Here is a 23,342-nt window from a genome sequence, read left to right as displayed (position 1 = left end):
TGTGTGTGTGTGTGTGTGTGTGTGTGTGTGTGTGTGTGTGTGTGTGTGTGCAGCCTTTTGGAGCATTTTGTTAATGCGCTCTGTGATTGGTTCCACTTCTCTTTCAAGAGCATTTTTGTGCATAAGCATGCGATAGGGGTGTTCCCATATGCCTTTTATTTGTAGTAGCTAGTGCCACGAACCCATTAATTTCATGCATGCTAGAGACCGAGTAAGTATATAGAAGAAGAAAAATGCGTTTAAAGACCTGATGATGAGTAAATCACACTGTAGTTTAGGTGATATTTGCTCTCACTGTATTTATAGTTTAGTGTGAGGCATATTATCCCTAGCTTGCCAACACTTGTATCTTAAGCGTTAAGCACGTCCTAAAGATGTCCAAACAACAACTTTTGAAATCTCTCCTACTTAGTTATTTGAAATTTCATGGTAGGATTTCAAAAGGAATGAATTGCTTGTTCATCTTTCATATCTCCATGTCAATATATCCCTTTTAATCTCTAAGCATGCATCTTATTTATGTAATAAACATGCGCTTATGACAAATTAAAATCCCACTTGCATATTTTTTAATAAATGGTTATATAAAAATTTCATGAAGCTGTAGAATCACACTAACATATTAAATTGTTTTGGCTACCATTTAAAATTTAAATAGAAGTTAATATAAATTTTAATTATCAAATAAAGTAGAATAACACTGTTGGATCTTACATAAATCCAGTGCTCAGACTCTTGCATTGTGTCCGTACGTTTTTTTCCCCTTGTTGTAACTAGTTATTTTCTCCAACACCACTCACAATATCTTACAGAGGGAGGAGAGAGAGGTTTCTTTCTTTGGTTTTTTTTCTTTTTTTAATGATAGAGTGAAAGGTTGTTAAACTCGCGAGTTTAAGTAAACTCGTAATAGAAATATAAATTTATATCACAAATTTGAATCGTAAACTTGTAAGAATTTACCTATATTAACAAATAACCATTAAAATATGATCATAATTTAATTTAAATATATTAAAATATAAATAATTAAAATTAAATTCATCTATATTGATAAATTATCATATACAAAGCATAAAAGTTTTAAAATAGGAGAACTTATTTTTGGTATTTTGTTTTCTTTTTTATTAATATTAGTCTTTGCATTTCAAGTTTTTTTCTTCTTTGAATCAAGTCATATAACTTTTATGAACTAAATTTTTCCTAGTATATGCTTAATTCATTCAACTAAAAAAAATTAATGAACTTAACAAATTTATTCAAACTTTTATTTAGTTTGAGTTTCTAAATTAGTTGACATGATTTTATAAATTAGAAGTATAAAAATAGTAAATTTGCTAATTAAATCAATTTTGCGTCTAGTTTGAATTTATATATGAGTTGACATAATTTTGTAAGCTAAAAACATAAAAAAATTAAATTTAAAAAGTCAACTCAAAAGTTTGATGACTATGATAGAAAAGACATTAGGTAAATCAATGTCCTTTGTGATCTTCCTTTAATATATATTCCATGAACCTGGACTCCATGCAACCAATAATTTCCTTTGATATCAAACATTGTATAAACCTATACGCAATAACTCACTATCTTCATCATTTTGGCTATTTTATTATTTTTTTAAATAATTATGGAAGAGAAAAAAATCAGAAGTACCCAACCTTAATTTGCAGCAAGAGTTCTTCAAGAGAAACATGACGAAGTGACTTAAATTGTTGATTGTTAGTTGACATGACTCTACTTAGGTGGCATGTCTATGTGGCATTCACCTCACATTGGTTAAGGTGCAAATCAGCCCACTCTTCTCCTTGTGAAAAATGTCATGAGTATTGGAGAAAATAACTAGTTTAAAGTAAAAAGAAAGAAAGAAAACTAATGTATGAGTCTTGAAAGTATAGTATTTATTAAATAGATTTTTTTTTTATAGTATGATGTTCAATTTGCTGTTGTATACTATATAAACCACATGGAAGCTAGAGCCGAGAGGGTGTGTAAGACAAAAGAGAGATTATTCTAACCCAACTTAAATGTATATATACAAGAAAAGAAAGATACAAAAGAAAGATTTTTAATGAGGGAGAATCGCATTCAAGACATGTGAAGAATATTATCCCCAGACAATTAAAACTAATAACAAGTCACTATTAAAAAAAAAGATTTTACAATTTTCATTTTAATAACAATGTGAATAACATTCTTCACATTTCCTTAGATGCAATTCTCCCTTTAACTATTTTTTATATTCTAAACTAACTTAAAGGTATAGAAAAATATTTTTAAAAAATACCAAAAAAATTCATAGAATCTCATGAAATGTGTGGGGAATATATATTAAAAAAATAAAGGATTGAAGGACAAGTTCACCTTTAAACTATAGGTCCAAAAATATCTGAGACCCTAAACTCAGTTTTAGTATAATATTTCCCTTCAACTTTTGAAAAAGATGCAATGACGCCTCCCATCATTAATAATTAATTGATCAAAAAATTGTAAAAAAGGACCTAAAAGATTAAGAAAAGGATCAAAAAATTATAGATAACACATGTAAAAATTACAAAAAACAAAAACAAAATTTTATTGATCCCTTTTTTATAATTTTTGAAGTCTTTTTCTATAACTTTTTCATCAATTAATGGTCAAAGTTAACATTTATTAATGGAAAGAGTTATACACCATTTTAAAATGTTGGAAAGAAACATTGCACAAAAAAAAAAGAAAGTTTAAGATCCTAGATACTTGCTTAGACTTACTCCTTCCATCTAAAAATGTAAGGTATTTTTAATCAAGTCTTAAACCTAATAAAGTAGTTATTTATCTTCAAACTAATACCATACTTTCATATTTACCTGTGTTTCACTCTAAAATAAATATAAAGTGATTATTCAATGAGGGCACTTTTAAAAAAAGGAAATAATTATATCTTGAAACACTAAAAATGCTTTATATTTTCTAACATTCAACCCTTCAAAAAATATCTTACATTATTTAAGGGATGGAGTATAATTTAAGGGCTAATTTGTCATCTAACCTTTTGAAAAGTCAACATTCTTTGATCTTCCTTTAGTATATACCCCATGAACTTGGACTCCTTGCCAACAATAATTTCCTTTGATCTCAAACATTATACAAACCCATATGCTCTTCACTTCATCATTTTGCCATATATATCATTTCTTTATAACTATTTATGGTAGGGGAAAAATCAGAAGTTGCCAACCTTACTTTGCCAAAAGATCTATTGTTCAAGAAACATGATGATGAAGACCTATCCCATGATTAGGGGTGTGCAATATACCCATAAACACTCATACCCACCCATATCCACCTGACCTATTACAAAACAGGTTAACCCATACCTATTCATGGATGGAGATAAATAGGTACGAGCGGGTGGTTACCCATGTGACAAAAAATGGGTGGGTAACAAGTAAGGCTTCTGGTAGCCTATACCTATCCATATATTGTTTTTTTTTAATTTTGTAATCATCTAACTAAGGAGCAAACTAGCTCGCCTCATGCAGACACACATGGCCCATTCTTTTTTGACCAAGCCCATTTTCATAGTTCTAACTAAGTTGATTAGTTCCTACTTCCTAAATTGTAGCCCTACCTAAGTTCATCTTCTTCCCTATTCAAGCTAGTTGAGACTCGAGAGGGAGACATGAGCCATCAAGACTCAAGCACCCAGCGCCTATATAGTAGGTCAAAATGGCATTGCCCATCAGCCATCAGCCATCAGCCGTTGCCATCAGCCATCAGCCATCAGCCGTTGCCATCAGCCTCACAAGTCGCAAGTCACAACTCATAGAGACGTATTCATCCATTAGTTATCGCCCTCATAGCTCGCCCTCATTATAGCCCATTCTCCCTCCACCTCAACCGTTGAACTCCACTTGGCAGCCTATAGAGATGCAAGCGTAAGTGTCTACTAAAAGTCTAAAACCAAACCTTTGCACACCTTTCCCTTTTTTCATTTTTACTAATTTGATCAATTTATTAATCTTTTTTAAGAAGTTCTATCTAATTCACTAGGATTTGATTTGGATCTCTGAACTTAGAAGAATAGATAAATGGCTTATTGTGATTTATGATTAGAAATTTGCTAATTAGAATTTTTAACATAACCTTTGATCACTTTGTTTTCGTCTCCTTCCCCCTATGATTAGGTGACTGAGCTATTTAAAATTATCACTTTTTAACATAAATGGATTCTACAATGATGAATATCTCAACATATTAAGATATAGTTATCGAATACAAGATGGTCTTGCTAAAAAAATGTAATCACAATTTCTTGTGGATTAAACATGGAATGAAAAATGTGTATTGTTTTTTTAAGAAAGACTGCTACAAGCTAAACAAGTGGCTCCAACCCGCTTGTACCCGTTTGCACCCATTTTAAAATGGTTGTAAACGGGTATATGCGAGTATGAGTGGGTGCCTACCCATCTAACTAAAAACAGGTGGATAACGAGTAAGGGCACAAGTGGCCCGTACCTACCTATGTATAGCTCTACCTATGAATATCAAAGTTTTATTGCCTCCTTACCTACCAAACTATATTGGTTTGCAGATTAACTCTACCGATAATAAGGCTTTTGGCATATCAATGGCCTAATGCAAGCAATTCTTAATTACCAGACCTACTTTCAAGCTAAGGACTTAGACATTCTCATTATCACCCTACCAAAATGTGGCACCACATAGCTTAAAGCCTCACTTTCTCCATCCTTAACACAAGACATATAAAATATGAACCTAAATCTCGACCCTAACTCGATTGAAACTATTACACTACACCCTTTCTTTACTACCAACCCTCCTGTCCTTGTGCTAAATTTTTATCTTAATCTCTATGTTGACACCAACAATCCTGATCTAAGCTTATTCCCATCATCAAGACTCCTTTCATCTTATTTAGCATATGTTACATTGCCAAAGTCCATGAAGCGGTCAAGATGTACGATTGTGTTCCTTTGTTGAAACCCTAAAGATGTGTTTATCTCACCCTAGCACTTCATGAACACATTAAGACCCAATATTTAAGAGTGCAATAAGGTAGAGTATTTGTTTAACAAGTTTTGTTGGGGAGTCACCAAATGTATTGGGCCATTATGGGATCATGTGTTGGAGTTCTACAAGGAGAGTTTGGAGAGGCCAGAAAATATCATGTTTTAAAGTATGAAGAGCTTAAGTATGAGCTAATTAAGGTTTTGAAGGACTAGCTAAATTTATGGGATATAGTTTCTCTAAGTAAGAAGAGAGTGGTGATATTGTGGGTGATATATTGAGGCTATGTAATTTTAAGAATTTGAGAAATTTGGAGGTGAATAAAAGTAGGAAAATGTATTTTGGAGTTGAAAACAAGGTTTTCTTCAGAGGTGGGGATGTCAAAGACTAGAAGAATTTTCTCATACCTAACATGATCCAATGATTTACTATTGTTATTGAAGAGAAGTTTGGGAAGTATAGCTTGAAGTTTTAAATCAATGTAAATCCTTTACTGGCTTTTGTGTACTCAAAATTTCACGTACACTACTAGAAAAAAATACTTTTCATGTCACCTTTTAACGTTAGTTTTATACACAACCATTGTGATAAATAAGATAGTGGCAAAATTGTAAATATGTTAAACATTGGGAAGATGTGAGGAAGATTTTTTATGTTAGTTATCACATAACCGATGTCAAATAGAGTTTCCATGTTGGTTTTCATGAAAATCGATGTGAAAACTCTAGGTTTTGAATGTTAGTCTATTATAAACTGATGTTGAAAACCAAAATTAAAAAATTAAAAATTTTAGCTCAACAAATTCTTCAAGAATACTTTTCAAAAAGAAAAGGTTGAATAAAATTTTATAATTTTTTTAGTAGTTGAATAAACATATAGTGTAGTTGTAACTTGCTGTATAGTGATTGTGGTTCTACTGGCTAGTTGTTTATACTTACTGTATAATACATAGCATTTATAGGTTTTAAGTTTTGTATGTATAGAAACTCAAAGAATTTTTATTTTTTACAAAAAAGTAACTTTTAATAATGGTTGTTGGAAAACCATTGTTAAAAACTTGTTTAACATTGATTATTTTATAATAAACATTGTTAAAAGCCACTTTTAATTACAATTATCTATAATAACTATGGTTAAAAATACTTTTAACAATGGTTTTAAAAAAACTATTTTTAAAAGTTATTTTCAAAGCAATTTCAATTATTATTTTTTTTGAACTTTCAACATCGGTATATAATGGACATTGAAAGTGATTTTTGACATTGGTTAAATAACCAACATTGATGTTTACTTTCCACTTCTCTCTCTTTTTTCTTTTTTACTTTTCCTTAATAATTGATGTTAAAAGTTTAAAATAATTGTTATCAGAAGTCCTTCCTATAGTAGTGGTGGTTCTAGACTTTTTGGGCATTTGCTTTTTATTTTTTTTCTCCTTCACTATTCATTTTCATGGGTTCTTCAATGTTTGTGGGTGCTCAAAAATGGTTTCTCTTATATATATTTGATTTTTTCTTGGGCATCAATTGAGTACCGTTGCAAAATGTTCAATGATCTTTAAATTAAGGTCTCATTTAGTATGATAGAATTGGAAAGGTAAAAATGAATATGGAAATAGAATTGAAAATTTTTCTTGTTTACGGATTGGTTAAAACTTCAAGTTTGCAATTCCATATGTCCTTTTTCATATTTTACCCCATCCTCCCTCATTGTCCAACCACGCTTGATGGATGCTAGAGATCTTCTCCTCCCTCCTCTCTCTCCTATGCACCAGCCAGCTCCCTCCACAGCTAATAAACTTGGATTGCTGCTGATGAACCCGAATATGAGGGGAAGGAGTTGAGCGATTTAGGAAATCGGGTGTTAAAAGAATCAATTAACTTGGTGATTCACATGCAATATTACCCAAACTTGCTTGTCACACCCCCAAAAATTTAATGTGACCAGCACGGGATATGGGCACAAAACTCATATCCCTTAAGCCATGATCGAAGAAATTTTGAAATTAATACGTTAAATACACTAATAGAGTAATTAGAAATTGTTACAATATTAAATCAGATATTCAATTTTAAAAGAAATGTGAGGATCCTACCTGTAGTCTACGTGGAGCACCTAAGGCCAGACGCCAACGTAGGTATAAAGTTTAAATTTTTAATCAAATTAAAAGTTGACTAAAATAATTCTTCTGCTTCAATTCAGCAATAAAACTCCTCAATTAATTTCTCGAGTCACGAGTTCAACTATACCATCTAAGACCAAAATATCTTTTTCAGTGAATAACGTCCTAACAATAAATAATTGATCATGAATAAAAGGAAAGTTTGAAACAATCATGCAATTCAAAGAGGCAACGATTTTCATAAAAAATTTAATAAACTTCAAAAATAAAAGAATTTCATAAAGTTTAAATAAAATCTTAAACTACAAAAATATCATACCAAATATTATTATCACTTGATTACAAGAAAGTAAATAAATAAAATAAATAATTATAAATAATTCACTAATTAAAAACAAATGAAATGTAAAATAATCAATTAATCAAATTCATATTACAGGGATTTATCAGAACAATTAACAAACATGGACACAAAATCCACGAGGGCAGATAACCAAACGCGGCTCTTGCCACGAAGATAAACGTGGACACACAATCTACGAGGGTAAGTAACCAAACGCAACTGAAGCTACAAAACAAACGTGGACACATAGTCCACAAGGGTAAGTAACCAAACGCAGCCGAAGCCATGAAACAAACGTGAGTACGATGCTCACGAATAACCATCCCTCTGTTCCACATGCGTTGGCCATTGCACAGGGCTAGCATCTCCTATAAACACTCTGCTAGCTAGGTGTACCATGGCACGCCAAGGGCTAACGGAACTGCCGTTAGCAACCAGTGTTCTATATAAAGTCCCCCTTTTAAAACCATTTTCAAACATGCGAGAAAATCATCACATTTAAGATACAGTTCTCATTCTCAAAATCAAACTCGCATGAATACTTTTAAGCATTAAAACTTGTCAGAATCAAATTTCACATCCGATGCTCGTGCTTGTATTTATTGAAAAAAATTCCAACGTCGAACTCGCATGAATCATTTTCTGTATCAATCCAATATTTGATAAAATAAAAATATTATAATCAAAGTTCAAACTTGACTTAATTGGTCAAATAACATTTCAAATTTAGTAAAGCTAATTTTGCAAAATAAAGAAATGTTAATCAACAAATATCCAATAATCGCATTAATGCTATGAAAATGATTTCCAGAAAAATATAGTATTTTAGTAAAGAAAATTTTGATTGAAAAAAAAATTAGTTCGACGCTATCCACTTACCTGAGATATTTTCAAACATATAACTTACTCCTAATTAACTCCTTTTGTGATATGGTTTGAACCTTATTTCCTAATGAAAAAAAGAGAAGCGATCAGGAGGAGTCAAAGCCCCCGTCACCAGAACAGCCCCGAAACAGGGGAAGATGATGAAGGAGAGGCTTCAATGACAGCACCCCACAGCGCACATGAACAGAGGAGAAAGAGAAGCACAGTGATCGTGACTCCAACCTCGTCAGCGGTGAATCCCCGGCAAACTTAGATATTTTTGACGGACAAAACAACAGGGAAGGAGAACGAAAGGATGGAGAATAACAAAGGTCTTGAGTTCAAAGCTTCTCTCAATCACCAAATTCAATCAGATAGAAAAGAAGAGAGAAGAGAAAGATGATGACCAAAGGCACAGAAGCGAAAGATCGTCGGAAAACATAAAGAGAAACAAAGGGAGACAGCAATGAAAATGAAGACTGATTCGAAGGTTCCATATTTTTTTTCCTTATCTGTGCGTCTGGAAAGAGCGGAGAACAATGACAAAAAAACTAGCGTCTTCACCACTTTCAGAAGCCCTTCACGACAGCAAGGAAGAATAGCCGGCGATGGACAGATGAGCTGAACAGCCACTCAGAAAAGTGAGTGATTGGCAGTGTGAAATAGGGGATAGGAAGAATTCGCGAGCTGGACCTTTAACAATGGTGGAAGGTGTTCTAACACACACTCACACCAATGATGGCAACGAGGATGACACCGGAATAATAAAGGGGGAGGTAGCGACCTCTTTTGGCTCTGGAACTTTCAAAAAGGCCGAAGGACGAGATGAAAAAATTTGAGGCGGTGCGTCTGACTGACAGAGAGGAATAAGAAGTCTGAACATAAGGAAAATGTGAAAATTACAAGAGAGGACACATTATTTTCCTTTAATAACATAATAGACATAGGTACTTTTGGAATTTTTTTTTCATAATTTTAAACTAAATAAAATTAGCCTATTGCTTAAAAAAATTTAATCTCTAAACTTTTAGGTGAACTATTACTTTAAATTTTACTGAATCACCACTCTCTATTTTTCATAAAACTAATTTATATAAAAAAATTATTATTTTTATTATTTTTATTTTTTTAAATTTAAAATATAGGGTCATTACATTGCTGGCCTTGGTCAAGTTTTCCAGTCGTTTGCAAGCAAGGGAAGGCAAAGGAGGTTAAAATTTTTTTTGTTATAGACCAATTACAATCAAATAAAGTTCAAACATTACATAATGTTCACGAAAAATAGGGCAAAAATTGGGTTAATTTTGAGGGAGATGAATGAGGCTAAAAATAGAATAGAGATTAATTCAAGAGAGATGAATTGACAGTGAAATGAATGAAAAATCTCACCAAAAAAGATGAGACATTGTTTATGGCTTGTGGCTTATGGACTTCAAAACTTGACTTTGATGGTGTTTGATAGCACCTTGACGTTATTAGATTGTGAGAGAAGTTATGGTTGGATGAAAGTTGAGAGAATAAAAAATTAATTTATGATTTATAAATCGATCAAGGATTAAGATAAAAGGTTAAATGTATTTTAAGAAAGTGTTGAATGTTAATATTTATTTATAAAATTTAAATTATATGATTGTAAGAATTTGAAAAAAAAATTAAACTAAAGAGATAATTAGTCCTAAATTAGTGGAGAATTTTTCTGGAAAAGATTGGGATAGTTGAGGGATTGAAGCCATTTTATTAATTTTTTTTTAAGTTGAGGGCAGTTATGATATATATGATAATAGATGAGATTATGGGGGAAAATGCAGGAATAAATTGACAAAAAAGAGTTAACACAATGAGAGAGAAAATAAGAAATTAGATGAAGTTATCTTATACTCCCTCCATTCAAAAAAAATATAAGACATTTTTAAGAAGTTGGATGTTCAAAAATGTAAGGTATTTTTAGTCTCTTGAGGTGTAATTATTGCCTTTTTTTTAAGTACCCCTATTGATAATGACTTTGTATTTATTATAGGGTGTTTAATAGAGATAAATATAAAAGATATGGTTAGTTTAAAAGTAAATAACTATTTTATTAAAGGTAAAATTTGATTAAAAATGCCTTACATTTTTTAATGTATGGAGTATGTTTTAGAGATATCATGCTTATTATTTTTAAAAAATATTTAAAAATCAATACGATAGTAGATCAACATGGAAAAAAATTCAAGAATAAATTTAAAAAAAAGATAATAATATAAAAAAAGATATAAAAGAAAGTTGCTTTTGATAGTTTTAGAGATATCATATTTATTATTTTTAAAAAGTATTTTAAAAATAAATATAATAATAAATGGGATCGTGTGAGAGAAAATTCAGTAATAAATTTTACAAAAAGAGTTAAAATGATAAGATTTAAAAAAAAAAGACATAAGAGGAAGTTGTCTTAAAAGTTTTAGAAATATCATATTTATTATTTTAAAAAAAATAAAAATCAATATAACAATATATGGGATTATGGGAGGAAAATTTAAATTAAAAAAGTTAAGATAATGATAGAGAACAATAAGGAATTGGAGGATGTTATGTTGAAAGTTTTAGAAATATCATGCCTATTATTTTTACTAAATATTTTAAAAACCAATGCTGACATAGATAAGCTAGAACTGCGGCATTATCTTCTAATTTAATATTTGAATTAATAAAATTTATCTAAACAACTTAAAATTATAATATTTTATTTATCTAAATTTGAACTATTAAAATTTTATCTAGACAATTTAAAAAATTGATCGAATAATAAATATAAGATTAGAATAATGTAATTTTAATCTCTTAAATTTATTTCTATCATCGATTTAGTTTCTTAATTTAAATTTTATTAATTTAATTCTTTAAATTGACTTATATTATTAATTTAATCTTTATTATTTAAAAAAATGTTACACTATTAAAATTTGTTGAAATACATAAAAATTGATGAAAAATATTATAATTATTTAAATAGAAAAAAATTTAAAATTTAAAAAAAAGGTTTCAAAACATGATATAAGGGATTATATTAAAATAAATTAAACTAATTTAAAATTTAATTTATTTTAATTTAGTTATATATGTCATTTATCAATATACTTCATATATTAAACTATTTTAAAAGTTATTTTATGTTTTAAAATTTAAAATCTCACATGAAAAATTTAAAAAAAAAATTAAAAAATCAAATTTAAAAAATCAAATTGACGACCGGTATGAGCTTCACAAAAAAGTGAAGAAGTTTCATCACCATTCCCGTTCTCGCCTTCTCAAGTCGCCCAGCGTCTCGGTGCCTCTCGACTCTCGATTCTCGTCACCCTCTTTAGAAGAAGGTAGGGCCCCTATTTCGTGTCAGTCACAGCTGCTAACCGTTATTGCCCGTGACTGCCGCTGCCTACTCTGCATCGGGAACAGTATCTTCGGCCGGAGCTGGCTACGGGGAGGGATTTGTTCGGTTCGTTCGCCGACTTTTCTGCTCAATCTTTCATCATTGGTATGGCTTTCTTCTAGCTATTTCTATTTGGTTCTCAATCGTGTGTCTTTGCCCCATTTTTTATGATCCATTGTGGCCTTAGGGCTGTGATGTCAAGTTGATGTTAAGTCAATCGGCAGTTTTCCAATTGTTATATATAATTCTTAACATGAAAATTTATGCTGGTAAGATTGGTTCTCGTCGACAATAATCTGTGTCTTTCATGTGGCTAAAGCTAATGGCATTCCTTTGTAATTGGCGACCTTTGTGTAGCTGCAACAGAATCAAAATTGGTATCTCCATGGCATATTTCTGCATTTCATTTGAGCAAAAGGTCTCTTTGATGTTCACTGAGGCCAATCTTTTCATGACATCACTTAGGAAGTTTTATTTTCCTCTTACAACTTCTCAATGTCTCACCTAATTAAATTAGCAGATTGCCTCCCTATTAATTTTCTATACATCAATTTAGTACCAAAAGCAGGGCATTGCAACTTCTCCAGGTCTCCTTTTAATTGACTAGATTGTTCTCATCTCAAAACCTGATTATAGACCTACATTGTGGCTTTTATCTAATGTTTCCCACATAGTGCACCTTTCCTTTTAATTGACAAGATTATCCAGATAGGGAAAGCTTTTGTTTATTAAGGCAAAAATCTCCCTGTTTTCATTATTTTTGTGTAGTTCATTTTATAAATTCTCATGGAGGTCGCTGAATTTGACTAATGAAATTCTGGCAGGATTATTTAAGGGGTGTATCAGAGATGCATCATGAAATGAAGGCACCTAAAATTTGAGATTCTCTGTACTGGGGTAAACGAAAAAGTCAAGCTGAGGCAGCTGCGGACGTTGGGATTTCTGCAGTAGAATCTAGCCTAAACAAGTTTGTAAATGATGGTCCCGAGAAGAAAAAAGAGGAAAATATCATGAGAAGTGAAATTAAGGAGCAACATCCACATACACTGGGCCTTGAGGTAATACAATTTAAAGCCTTATATATTTAGTTTTTTATTTTCTTCTTTGTTATGGTCAGTGTCTTCTTTCCTTTTTATTTTTATTTTTTAACTTCCTTTCTGCTCCCTGATGAGGTTTCTTCTTCTATGCAAAATGAAAAGGATGGGATGAGTGCAAACCAATTGGCAGCTAAGGCTCTGTTGCTACGTTTAAAGGGAAAGCATGAAGAAGCTGATAAATTATTGGTAAGTTGAGAAAAAGTGACCTCTAATCTAGACTTTTTTTATATTGTCACGATGCCATCTCCAACAGATCCTTTAGGGCTAGAGATAATTTCATTTCTTTTTTCTCTTTGTTTTCTTTTGTCTTATTTTTGAGGGCAGCTGGAGCCAAGCAGTATGATCACAAAGCAGGCAGATCAATGTGACATAATCTGGCCAATAACTGAAGGAAGTCCAAGCAGGTATTTTTTCTATTTTTGGAACTCTGTCTCATCGTCTTATTCTTTAATTCTGAATATATTGATTTGGTCATTTCTCACGTGCCTTGTGATCAGGTGCACTTTCTAAAATACATGCATAACATATACTTATTTTGTGATCTAATGGGTTGTTTTTGTTTCTTTATTCTTGTATTTAAGTTCCTAGAAGTTGCTCAACATGATTGTTCTTTGTTCGATATGGCTGTTCGTTTCTTATAAATTACCATTAACTCTTAAAGTTGCTATGTTGACACATACCATTTTCTATAAGATATGCCAAGCAAAGCATATCGTTACAGCAGAAAAAAGGACAAGACGATGCTGATAAGCATGTTGCTCACAAGATTATGCAGAAAAAGCGGTTTAAAATGTTTAGTGACTCAGATGATGAGTATGAGTTTGAAGATGCTGAAAGCAGAAAGAGCCGGAAGAAGAGACAGTGATGCTAAGCGTATTACGACTCAACAAGAGAGATGTTTCTTTTGCTTAGACATTGCAAATTGTCTCGTGCTTCACATTATTTCCATTGCTAATCACACGTATCTAATGTTGCCAAAGTGGCAGCCTTTGGTGGCGGGACATTGTTGCATATTAAAGCGCCATTTTCTTCTTTAAGCAGTAAATGTCTCAATACACAATACTTCAATACCTTTAATAATTACTTCTGTTTCAATTTACTCGACGATGACCGGGGCACATTTTTTCTTTGTATGATAAAAAGATTATCTATGTTAAAAAAGCATCTGAAGCAAGTGTTCATCCTTAAAGATCTTATCTATCTTTATAGAGACGATTGGGAAGGATTAAAGTGTATAAGATTGTAGTCACAGAGACTAGAACTTAAGGCTGTCAAGTCCTTACGTAGTACCTATTGTAATAATTAACAACAACAACAACAACAAACCTTTATCCCATTAGGTGGGGTCGGTTACATGGGTTGCAAGACGCCATTGTGCTCTATCATTTATCAAGCTTTTAAGAATATTATTAATTAAGAGATCGCGTTCAACAACTTCCAAGAGTATTCTCTTAGGCCTTCTTCTACCTCTCTTAATCGAATTTAAAGTTATATGTTCCACTCTTCTCACTGGTGCCTCCCTTGGTCTTCTTTGTACATGCGCAAACTATCTCAACCGATTTTCTACCATTTTTTCCTCAATGGGTGCCATCCTCACTTTTTCGCGTACGTGCTCATTTCAAATTTTATCTTTACGTGTATATCCGCACATCCATCGTAACATTCTCATTTCTGCTACTCCAACTTTATGCTCTTGCTGTCCCGTTAGAGCCCAGCATTCACTACTATATAACATTGTCGGTCTGATAGCAGTATGATAAAACTTTCCTTTAAGTTTATTAGGCACCTTACGGTCACAAATAACTCCTTTAGCTTTTCTCCAATTAAACCACTCACTTGAATTCTATGTAAAATATTTCCACTGATTTCGCCATCATTTTGAATAATGGCTCCCAAATATCTAAACTTTTTCACTTGAGGTATAATTTGATCTCTCAATTTCACTTCTAAATTATTGTCGAATAGTCCTTTACCAAATTTACAATATAAATATTCCGTCTTACTTCTACTCAAGACGAAAGCCTTTCGACTCCAATGTCCTCCTCCATAACTCAAATTTGCAATTAACCTCTTCTCTTGTCTCTGCTATAAGAACTATATCATCCGTGAAGAACATACATTTCAGAATTTCCCCTTGAATATGTTCCGTCAAAACATTTAAGATCAAGTTGAACAAATAAGGACTCAGAGATGATCCTTGATGTAGTCCAATTTTTATAAGAAAATCCTTTGTTTGACCACTAGGCGTTCTATACTAGTTTTTAACCCCCTCATACATATCTTGTATGGCTTTAATATAAGCAATCCGTACTCCTTTTTTTTAACGCTTTCCAAAGCACTTCTCTTGGTATACGGTATCATAAGTTTTTTCCAAATCAATAAAAACCATATGTAAATCGTTATCTTTACAATGATACTTTTTCCATTAATCCTCTTAGTAAATAAATCACCTCTATAGTTGATCTACCTGGCATAAAACCAAATTGATTCTCAGAAATACTTGTCTCCAATCTCAACCTGTGCTCAATTACTTCTCTCACAATTTTATTGTGTGGCTCATGAGTTTAATCCCTCTATAGTTAGTACAATTCTGAATAATAACTAACAATACTATTATTTCTTTTCAACTCAAATTATGACTATTTATCTACTACCTTTTCCTTAACAGCATGAGTCATCTACTAGAACTGTGAATGACGATGTGTAGAGTGAAGTTCGGAATTTCAAGAAATGCCTCATTAAGATGTTTGCAAAGCAAGAGAAGGAGGTGGGTCTTTTCTTGAAACTGTGATGGGATTGGCACAACAGCGTCGTCATTGTATGATTTGAATGCATTCCTTTACCTCAAGATGTTACCAAAACGGCTCCTTTAGACTTTCAGGTTAGATTTCAAGTAACAATTTTTTTTTTGGGGGGGTCTAGTACCTCTGTTTTTTCGTTGCTATTACTGACACTGCAATCTATCTGCTATTTCACGAAATACAACAATAAATCTTTCTGAGAAAATGATACTTAAAAAACCGCAGTATTCTGTTTAATGTTCACATCCCACGCATATGCACATTCATTTTTGAACTTGCTATAGAATTTGAGTCATCTTTATTTTGATCTATCATAATTTTCAATTCATTGACACTCTTCAATTGATGTCACCACAGGCAATTGATGAAGCTGAAGATGAGTGGACCCACGACAACGCCAACAATCTCATTGATACAAGTGAAAAGGGTTTGCGAAATTCTATTCCTAAGCATTTTCCTTACTTCCACGTTGATTTTCTTGACAAGGGTTTTGTGCATGTTATTGATGATGAGAAGCAGTTCAACAGCAACCTTGGCCTTAATGTTATCAGAGGAATGCTTCACCTGGCCGAGGAAGACATGTATCGGCATCGCCGTTATGAGGCAGTGGATGTACAAAAGCAAGCAGTCTCGCTAACTTCTTGAAAGAGTGGGAGCCCTTTGACTGGACAAAACAACTCCATGAAGGGTGACCGGGCACAGATACGGATCAGGTGCAATGAAAACTGTGCAGTTTGGAAAGTGAAAAATCTATACTGTGAATTTTTATCTGATAACTAATAAGAAATTGGTGTATAAAAAGGCTTCTCATTTGCACGTGCACAATAAAATTTTATCTAAAACAAAATTTATAAAAAAAATATATTTTTAATAAATATATTAATTAAAATACAGATTTTATTTGATGATTCAATTTATTATTTTTTTTATAAATTAACTTTTAAATATACTTTACAGTGTGGATTTTGATTTTTTGATTCATATTTAAAATTAGCTTGTAACTTTTTAAAAAACTATTTTTTGGAAAGTACTAAAAACATTATCTTATTTTATATTTATTTATCAAATTTATAAGGATTATAAAAAATTTTAACATTAACTATGAGTTGTTCAAAATATATCTAGATAGTTAATTTATAAAAATAAAAAATTAATATTAAACTAGATCATCAAGATAAAATTTGTATTTTCTAAATTAATAGTTAAATATTTATTAAAAATATTATATTTTTATTTTTATTTTAGATACGTGATTATGTGTTGGGAAAAGGGGAGGTTTTTATACACTTATTTATTATCAGTCATGGGATAAAAAATCACAATGAGAATTTTTCACTTTTTAGTGACTGCATGATTTTCCATTGCACCTGATCCGTATCCTATCGGGTACTTTTTCCTCACTCACTTTTGACTTGTAGAATGTAGATATTTCTAAGCAATACTCGTGTAGCAAGTTAACATCACTTGTTTTCTGCAGATAGTGCCTTGGATGCTGGCTTAAAATAACCAAACACACATCTGTATGTTTCTAACGTCTAACATTTGAGAAATTTGAGAGCCAATTTTAACACTGGCTTCTGATTGAGCTGTGTAATTCCAGCTGTAAATCAAAATATAGTGGGGGCTAAATCTCTATCCAAAATTTTATGAGCCCATTTGATTATCAGAAAAATGTCAATGGAATGAATTAAAAAAAATCAAATTAAAAATTTACTAAATTATCATTCCCTCATATATTTAGAAACAAGCCAATGTTTGGCAAAAAAAAGTATTAGAAACAAACCAATAACTGTTCACTTATAAAACAAGCCTGAAGAGTCTCAACCAGTAAATTGGTCTTAATACTGTCAAAAAATAAAAAATATTTACTCATAAACTATACTTTTAAAAGTATTTTCTCGTACATTATGAATTTAAAACTTAACTTATATCATATCAAGATTTAAACATTTTTTTAACGTAAAAATACAAAAATCGATCTCTATCAAACTGAATTTGTGCTCAAGAGAGAGAAAAAAGAAAACTTGGTGTGTCAAGTCAAGTTGTACTCAAGAATGAGAAAAGAAAATCAATGTGCAACCATCCTACTCTCACTTTTTCTCTCACCCTTAGGTGAACTTCTCTCCACTTGCACCATGCTTCCTCCTCATGTGTGTGTTCTTTTTCTTTTCCAAAGTATAGGAAGTGTTTAAATTGCATAGTACATGTATATATGATGGTGTGGCTTTTTCTTTTTTAAATATAAAGTGTTTATATATGATATAAATAATATTTTTTCTTCTTAAATTATAAGTTAATTTGATATAAGATTATGTATATAAGTAAAAATATAATATAATAAAGTAAATTTATAAATTTTCTTTTTCAAAGTAAAATTATAAATTTTTTAAAAATATCCCTACACACTTAATCATGACACTACAATATCAGTTCAATTTTCTTCCCACAGGATTTATATGCATAATCTTATATTAAATTAACTTATAATTTAAGAAATGAAAAATATTATTTATATTATATATAAACACTCTCTATGCTGAAGAAAGAAAAGCCATACCATCACATATACATGTATCATGCAATTCAAACACTCCCTGTACTTTAGAAAAGAAAAAGAACATACACATGAAGAGGAAGCATTGGTGTAGGTGGAGAGAGGTTCACCCGAGGATGAGAGAGAAAGTGAAGGTGAAATGAGTGCACATTGATTTTCTTTTTTCTTTTTTGAGTATAACTTGACACACCAAATTTTCTTTTTTCTCTCGAGTACAAATTTAGTATGACAGAGACTAATTTCTGTATTTTTATATTAAAACAATGTTCAAATCTCAATATGATACAAGTCAAGTTTTAGATTCATAATATATGAGGAAATACTTTTAAAAATATAGTATATAGGTAAATAAATTCTTTTTTTTTTTGGTAGTATTGAGATCAATTTGCCATCTCAATATGCTACCAAGTGCCATTAACCTCAATTTGGACTTGAAATCATTCTCCATAAACATGATAATACTAATAACTTCATTAAATTCAGCCCAAACACAGCATATCAACGATTGACTACTTGAAGCCAAAATTATACTTTGCACATAAAATAGTGAAAACGTACATATGATCCCAAATGCAACTTTGATCCATCAAAATATGTATCAATTATTCAAACACACTTGTTCCCGTCTTAAATGACCTCAAAAGTCATCAAGTATATTTAATTCCCGCAATTGGGCCAAAATTCTCAAGAAGCTAATCCAAACATGTTAAATATGCAAATGTATCCAAAATAGCTTTAAAGTTTAGCAATATACATCTGAATAATACAAGTGGGCATGAGCAGGCTTTTATAATAAGCCATAATCCCTCAAGCCTATCAAGCTTTCTCTTGATTCCTACCGGAAACCTTGCCTAAAAAATATTAAACAACGGGATAATACATAATATATCAATAATTAAAAGCACTATTTTTCAACAAGCATGCAAGCAAGCTAAGATTTATGATCTAATAAAGCAGGATATAACTTAAAACAAGCTTCCACTTTCTTCCAAAAAAAAATTGTAAATTAAAGCATGATCAACACAATTTTTCTTATATCTTTCTTTAACCCTCTAATTGAACTCATAGGCTATGTAATTACAATAACACTTGTCCATATGACTGAGCTAGCCTAATCTTTCCAATCATTAAATGTAAGAGCTTACACAAGACCATGGGTTCTCTCACTTTGAGTTGAGGAGTGTCATGTCCCTTGACCTATCCAACAACAATCCCAACCAAAAGAAAAGGGCGATACCAAGGTTCCAAATAAAGTGAGCCAACCATTAGGCCCTTTGGTGGCGTACCACATAGTATATAGAACAACACAGACATACATATCTCCTAGCAACAACCTCCCAAACACGACATACATGATCATGCCAAAAGATATCATTACGAATATATACCAAATCATACTTACAAAAGAATAAAATCACATTTCTCATCATGTATCATTTTCAACATATTCCCACTTCATTAAGCATTTCACAACACCAAACATGAGATTTTCATAGTCAAAAAAAATCACAAATACAAAACAAGCAAGAGCAAAAGAGAATTGAGCTTTGATTACTTATATTAAACCGTGTTCAATATTTCCAGATTGGGCACATCCGCCACGGCACAGCCACCATCCACTGTCACAAATTGCACGGCGAAGAGAGGCCAGATTTTGGCTCCCCATTTCAGGCACAATAGACGCTTTCACACTGTTAATTTAGCCCTCAACCAGTCCAATATTTATTCCTAATTCATTTCATTACTCTTAAATACTTCTAAACCCTCTCAAATCATTATTAATCCCTAATTAACACTAAAAATACAAATTTAGGATGTTGCAATTTAGCATCACATCAAGCTTTACTTCTTTCACAGCCGAGCTTGTGCTAGTTTATTGGATATCCCTGTCACTGGCGATGGTAGTGGCATTGGCGACACCACATTCATGAACTCAGGGTCCCTTGCTAAAGCTTCCAGCATCTCAAAGGAAGCATAAAGCTCAATGTCAAAGCTACCTTCATCTACTCCAGCATCAAAAACTAGCTTCCAATTCTTTGGATTGGGAAGGCCACTATGAACTGCCACTGGTTTTCCCCAGCCAAAATCAATTGGGTAAAAGTTGGCCCTTGGGCTGCCACTAGTTCCCATAAACTTCCCAATTGTGCCACTCTCTCTCTTTGGAGGCATCCTTGGATTTCGTGCCCAATCTTCAAAGTCCGTCGTGATCTTTTCGCTTGTGTATGATGATACTATCTTGTTCATCTCCAAAGCAAACTTCCCAAGCCCTCCTTCTCCCACCAAGTCTCGTGCTTTCATTGTCACATATGAAAATTGCAATGTGGGTCCAAAATAGTTGCTGGGTAATGGTGGGTGAGAAATTCTGTGTCCAACAGCTACAAAGAATCTGTAAGTGACCTCTTCTTCTGGATCAAGATGCTGATTTTTGATCACAGATCTCCAAACATGGCTAGTAACCGCTTGCAGCGAGGAGATTTTGTTGCTGACGATAGCACCATCCTCTATCTCTGACTTTGCTTTTTCTCTCAGTTCGACAATTTTTTCCCTTTTAAAGTGGAAGAACCTCTGAGAGAATGGAAAAGGCTGGTTTGAATCAATGGGCGTATTAAGATTAGTGTCCTTTATTTCTCTGAATGGAATTCGTATAGGACGTGGGATATTACCAGGAGGAAACCATCGGTCGAATGAAGCGAGCTTTGAAGTCGAGGCTATATGGTTTAAACCATTTCTAGAGATGTTAGCCCACGCAAACACGAAATCCATGAACGGCTTCGCATCGGCAAGACAATGGTTTATCGAACAAGCCATGAAGATGCCATCCACGAGCTCTGTAACTTGGACAGCCAATAATGGGATCTGAGTTCCTTCGATGTTCTTGGATCTGTAGAGTGGGAAGAAGGAGTGGACAAATGGAGGAACATAAGTGGGCTCAACGATGTCGGAAATTGCAGTGTTCTCTGCAATAGCATGAACAAAACTTGCTCCGGTGTTGTTGCAAGAGACGAAGATGGAGAAGGTATCATCATCGCCGCCGTGAGGGACGATAACTAAACGGCCGACAAGGGGCCGGAAGAAGTCGAGGGTGGAAGAAAGAGAGTCCTTAAGGTGCTGGATAGTTTTGTGTGTGTAATCTGAAGAAGAAGAAGAACCAGAGCAAGTAGAAGAAGACAAGATGGGTTTGCGAAAAAGAATACCTTTTTGGGCATACTCACTTAGCAGAAATTGGAGATCCCAGGGATTGAGCTCGATTTCTTCAGGCGAATCACCATAATTAACTTGACTTCTTGCTTGGATCGTAGCTGTAGACACCACTCGGATGGCGACCATGGCATTGAGAGAAAGGGGGAATTTATGTGCAATTGCCTTTCACTGAACGAAGGAACATAGAAGAAGCCCGAGAAGTTGGCTTTTTGTTTTTTTTTTTTTTTTAAATACCAACGAAACACGAGAATCTCAATCTTCTTTTGAGCTCTGATCCTCGTCCGATCTCGTGTCAACTAATATATTCATTTTCTTCTTTTGAGCGCTGCACGGGATATTATTTTTATAATTTCTTTTAATGCTTAGATGATGAAAAATAGTTACATATTGAATAATTATATACCTAAAATAATAATAAGATTTAATTAATATATAAATGATTAATATTTAAGAATAATGGTGAAAAAATCATGGTGATGATGTGTTAGGTATATTTTAAACCACTATTTGATCTTAGATAATTTATCAACACATATTATATATAAAGGCAATTACTTATTATACCAAATAAAAAGCCAAAAAAAAAAATTATGGCATCTCAATGAATAGGTGGCTGTCATGTATAAGTTAGATTGTTAAAAATCTCCCTGTACCGACATAATATTTGTAGGTTTGCCATTTGCATCAAGAATTAATATCTTCAACCCTTTTCTACTCTGCACTCGAGATATAGCCACGTATAGCTGGTCATATGTAAAGACATGTCTTGATAAATACAGCCCGATGCTAAGTAAGTTTTGACCCTAATCTTGTCTATGATCATAACAAAAAACAATACAATTGAAAATTGTCTCCTACAAAGAGTAAATGGTAGTCGAGAGTTAGAAGGTGACATATCAATCCTTGAAATATAAACCTTTGTCCCAGCATTTGATCCTGAAATTATTTGTGCTTTTAGAATATGTTTTCCTGCCTTGGTGACAATTAGACATGTGCCATTATAAAGACTTAGATATTTATCAATATTTCTTAAGAGCATGATAGGATCTCCAACTTTAACTATAAGCTTATGGTTTGGGAGGTCAAACATTGATATTGAGTTTAAAAACTCAATGGAATTAATTGTATTGAGTTTTAATTAATTGTATTTGACTTCACCATCTCTAATGTTTCGTCTCCTCTCGAGTTGCATTGTGGTAACTCCTAGGAACAACTGTGTCAGAAAAGTAATTTTATTTAATATGTGATCAATTAAATTTATTGAATGGTAATTAAACAAATAGAAGGCACATAGAAAATCACCTTTGGTCCTATCAAGAAGGGCAAATTGCATGACAGCAATGACATGACTCTTATCTTCAATGGACTTGTACTTATGATATGCTCACCATGCAGCAGACTTACGAAGAATGCAATCAAATAAATTCCCGCTTGCAAATAAAATAAAAACAAGCTTAGTAACCCATCACAATAATCATAATTTAGTTTCCCAATCAACTACCTTACCATATTATATATATTGTGAAAAATATTTCATTAATAGCACATAAATAAAAGCACAAATAAAAAATATTGAGTAAAAACTTAGTAACCTATCATATTAATTATAACAATAACAACATATGCAAATAGTGACTATAAACACCAAGCAAATAAAAAGACACAACTCACCAATCATCAATTATTGTAAATATAAATTCATTAACCTTATAGCCACGATGCTTGATCTGGTGATAGTCACCAACTCTTAACACAAGTCCAAAAACATCTAGACATAAAAATTTGTAATTAGATATTATGTTAACATGATTGATAGATTTGATATATCAAATATAAAAATATAAATGTGAAATTAGTACTTGTGAGTATAGTTTGAACTACTAGTATGGTAGCAACATTCAATAAAGGTTTAAAGATTAACGGTGGTGGAAGAATGTCCTCACTACACACATC

At 32.3% G+C, this 23,342-nt stretch overlaps 2 protein-coding genes and 1 pseudogene across 3 annotated transcripts; 2 read left to right on the top strand and 1 right to left on the bottom strand.

Annotated features, from left to right (window-relative positions):
- Nucleotides 1-11,608: 11,608 nt before the first annotated feature.
- Nucleotides 11,609-13,965, top strand: LOC129284560 (uncharacterized). Of its 2 annotated transcripts, none has more exons than XM_054920073.1 (5): nucleotides 11,609-11,841; nucleotides 12,561-12,794; nucleotides 12,909-13,019; nucleotides 13,158-13,237; nucleotides 13,527-13,965. In XM_054920073.1, exons 2-5 carry the CDS (start codon nucleotides 12,747-12,749, stop codon nucleotides 13,696-13,698), a joined length of 411 nt encoding a protein of 136 aa, XP_054776048.1. In that variant the 5' UTR covers nucleotides 11,609-11,841; nucleotides 12,561-12,746; the 3' UTR covers nucleotides 13,699-13,965. The 2 variants fall into 2 exon arrangements, with proteins under 2 accessions (XP_054776048.1, XP_054776049.1); XM_054920074.1 differs by having other exon boundaries at nucleotides 12,936-13,019; nucleotides 13,527-13,964.
- On the top strand, nucleotides 13,940-16,490 carry LOC129322551 (uncharacterized; annotated as a pseudogene).
- Nucleotides 16,491-19,719: 3,229 nt separating this feature from the next.
- On the bottom strand, nucleotides 19,720-21,600 carry LOC129321848 (uncharacterized acetyltransferase At3g50280-like). The gene has a single exon (XM_054967773.1). The coding sequence runs from the start codon at nucleotides 21,513-21,515 to the stop codon at nucleotides 20,040-20,042; it is 1,476 nt and encodes a 491-aa protein (XP_054823748.1). The 5' UTR covers nucleotides 21,516-21,600; the 3' UTR covers nucleotides 19,720-20,039.
- Between the last annotated feature and the right edge of the window lie 1,742 nt (nucleotides 21,601-23,342).

This window comes from Prosopis cineraria, unplaced genomic scaffold, assembly GCF_029017545.1.
Source record: "Prosopis cineraria cultivar Desert tree isolate PC_DT_omini unplaced genomic scaffold, ASM2901754v1 PC10, whole genome shotgun sequence".
In the NCBI taxonomy this organism is placed as follows: Eukaryota; Viridiplantae; Streptophyta; class Magnoliopsida; order Fabales; family Fabaceae; genus Prosopis; species Prosopis cineraria.
The sequence above is the reverse complement of the archived record's forward strand: the minus strand, read 5'-3'. Positions and strand labels throughout refer to the sequence as shown.

Bases quoted from the DNA above. Each gene is read 5' to 3' on its own strand.
- LOC129284560 (XM_054920073.1), top strand. From the start codon at position 12,747: ATGAGAAGTGAAATTAAGGAGCAACATCCACATACACTGGGCCTTGAG. The intron at 12,795-12,908 runs GTAATACAATTT...CTCCCTGATGAG, and splicing joins CACATACACTGGGCCTTGAG to GTTTCTTCTTCTATGCAAAA. The intron at 13,020-13,157 runs GTAAGTTGAGAA...TTTTGAGGGCAG, and splicing joins AAGAAGCTGATAAATTATTG to CTGGAGCCAAGCAGTATGAT.
- LOC129321848 (XM_054967773.1), bottom strand. From the start codon at position 21,515: ATGGTCGCCATCCGAGTGGTGTCTACAGCTACGATCCAAGCAAGAAGT.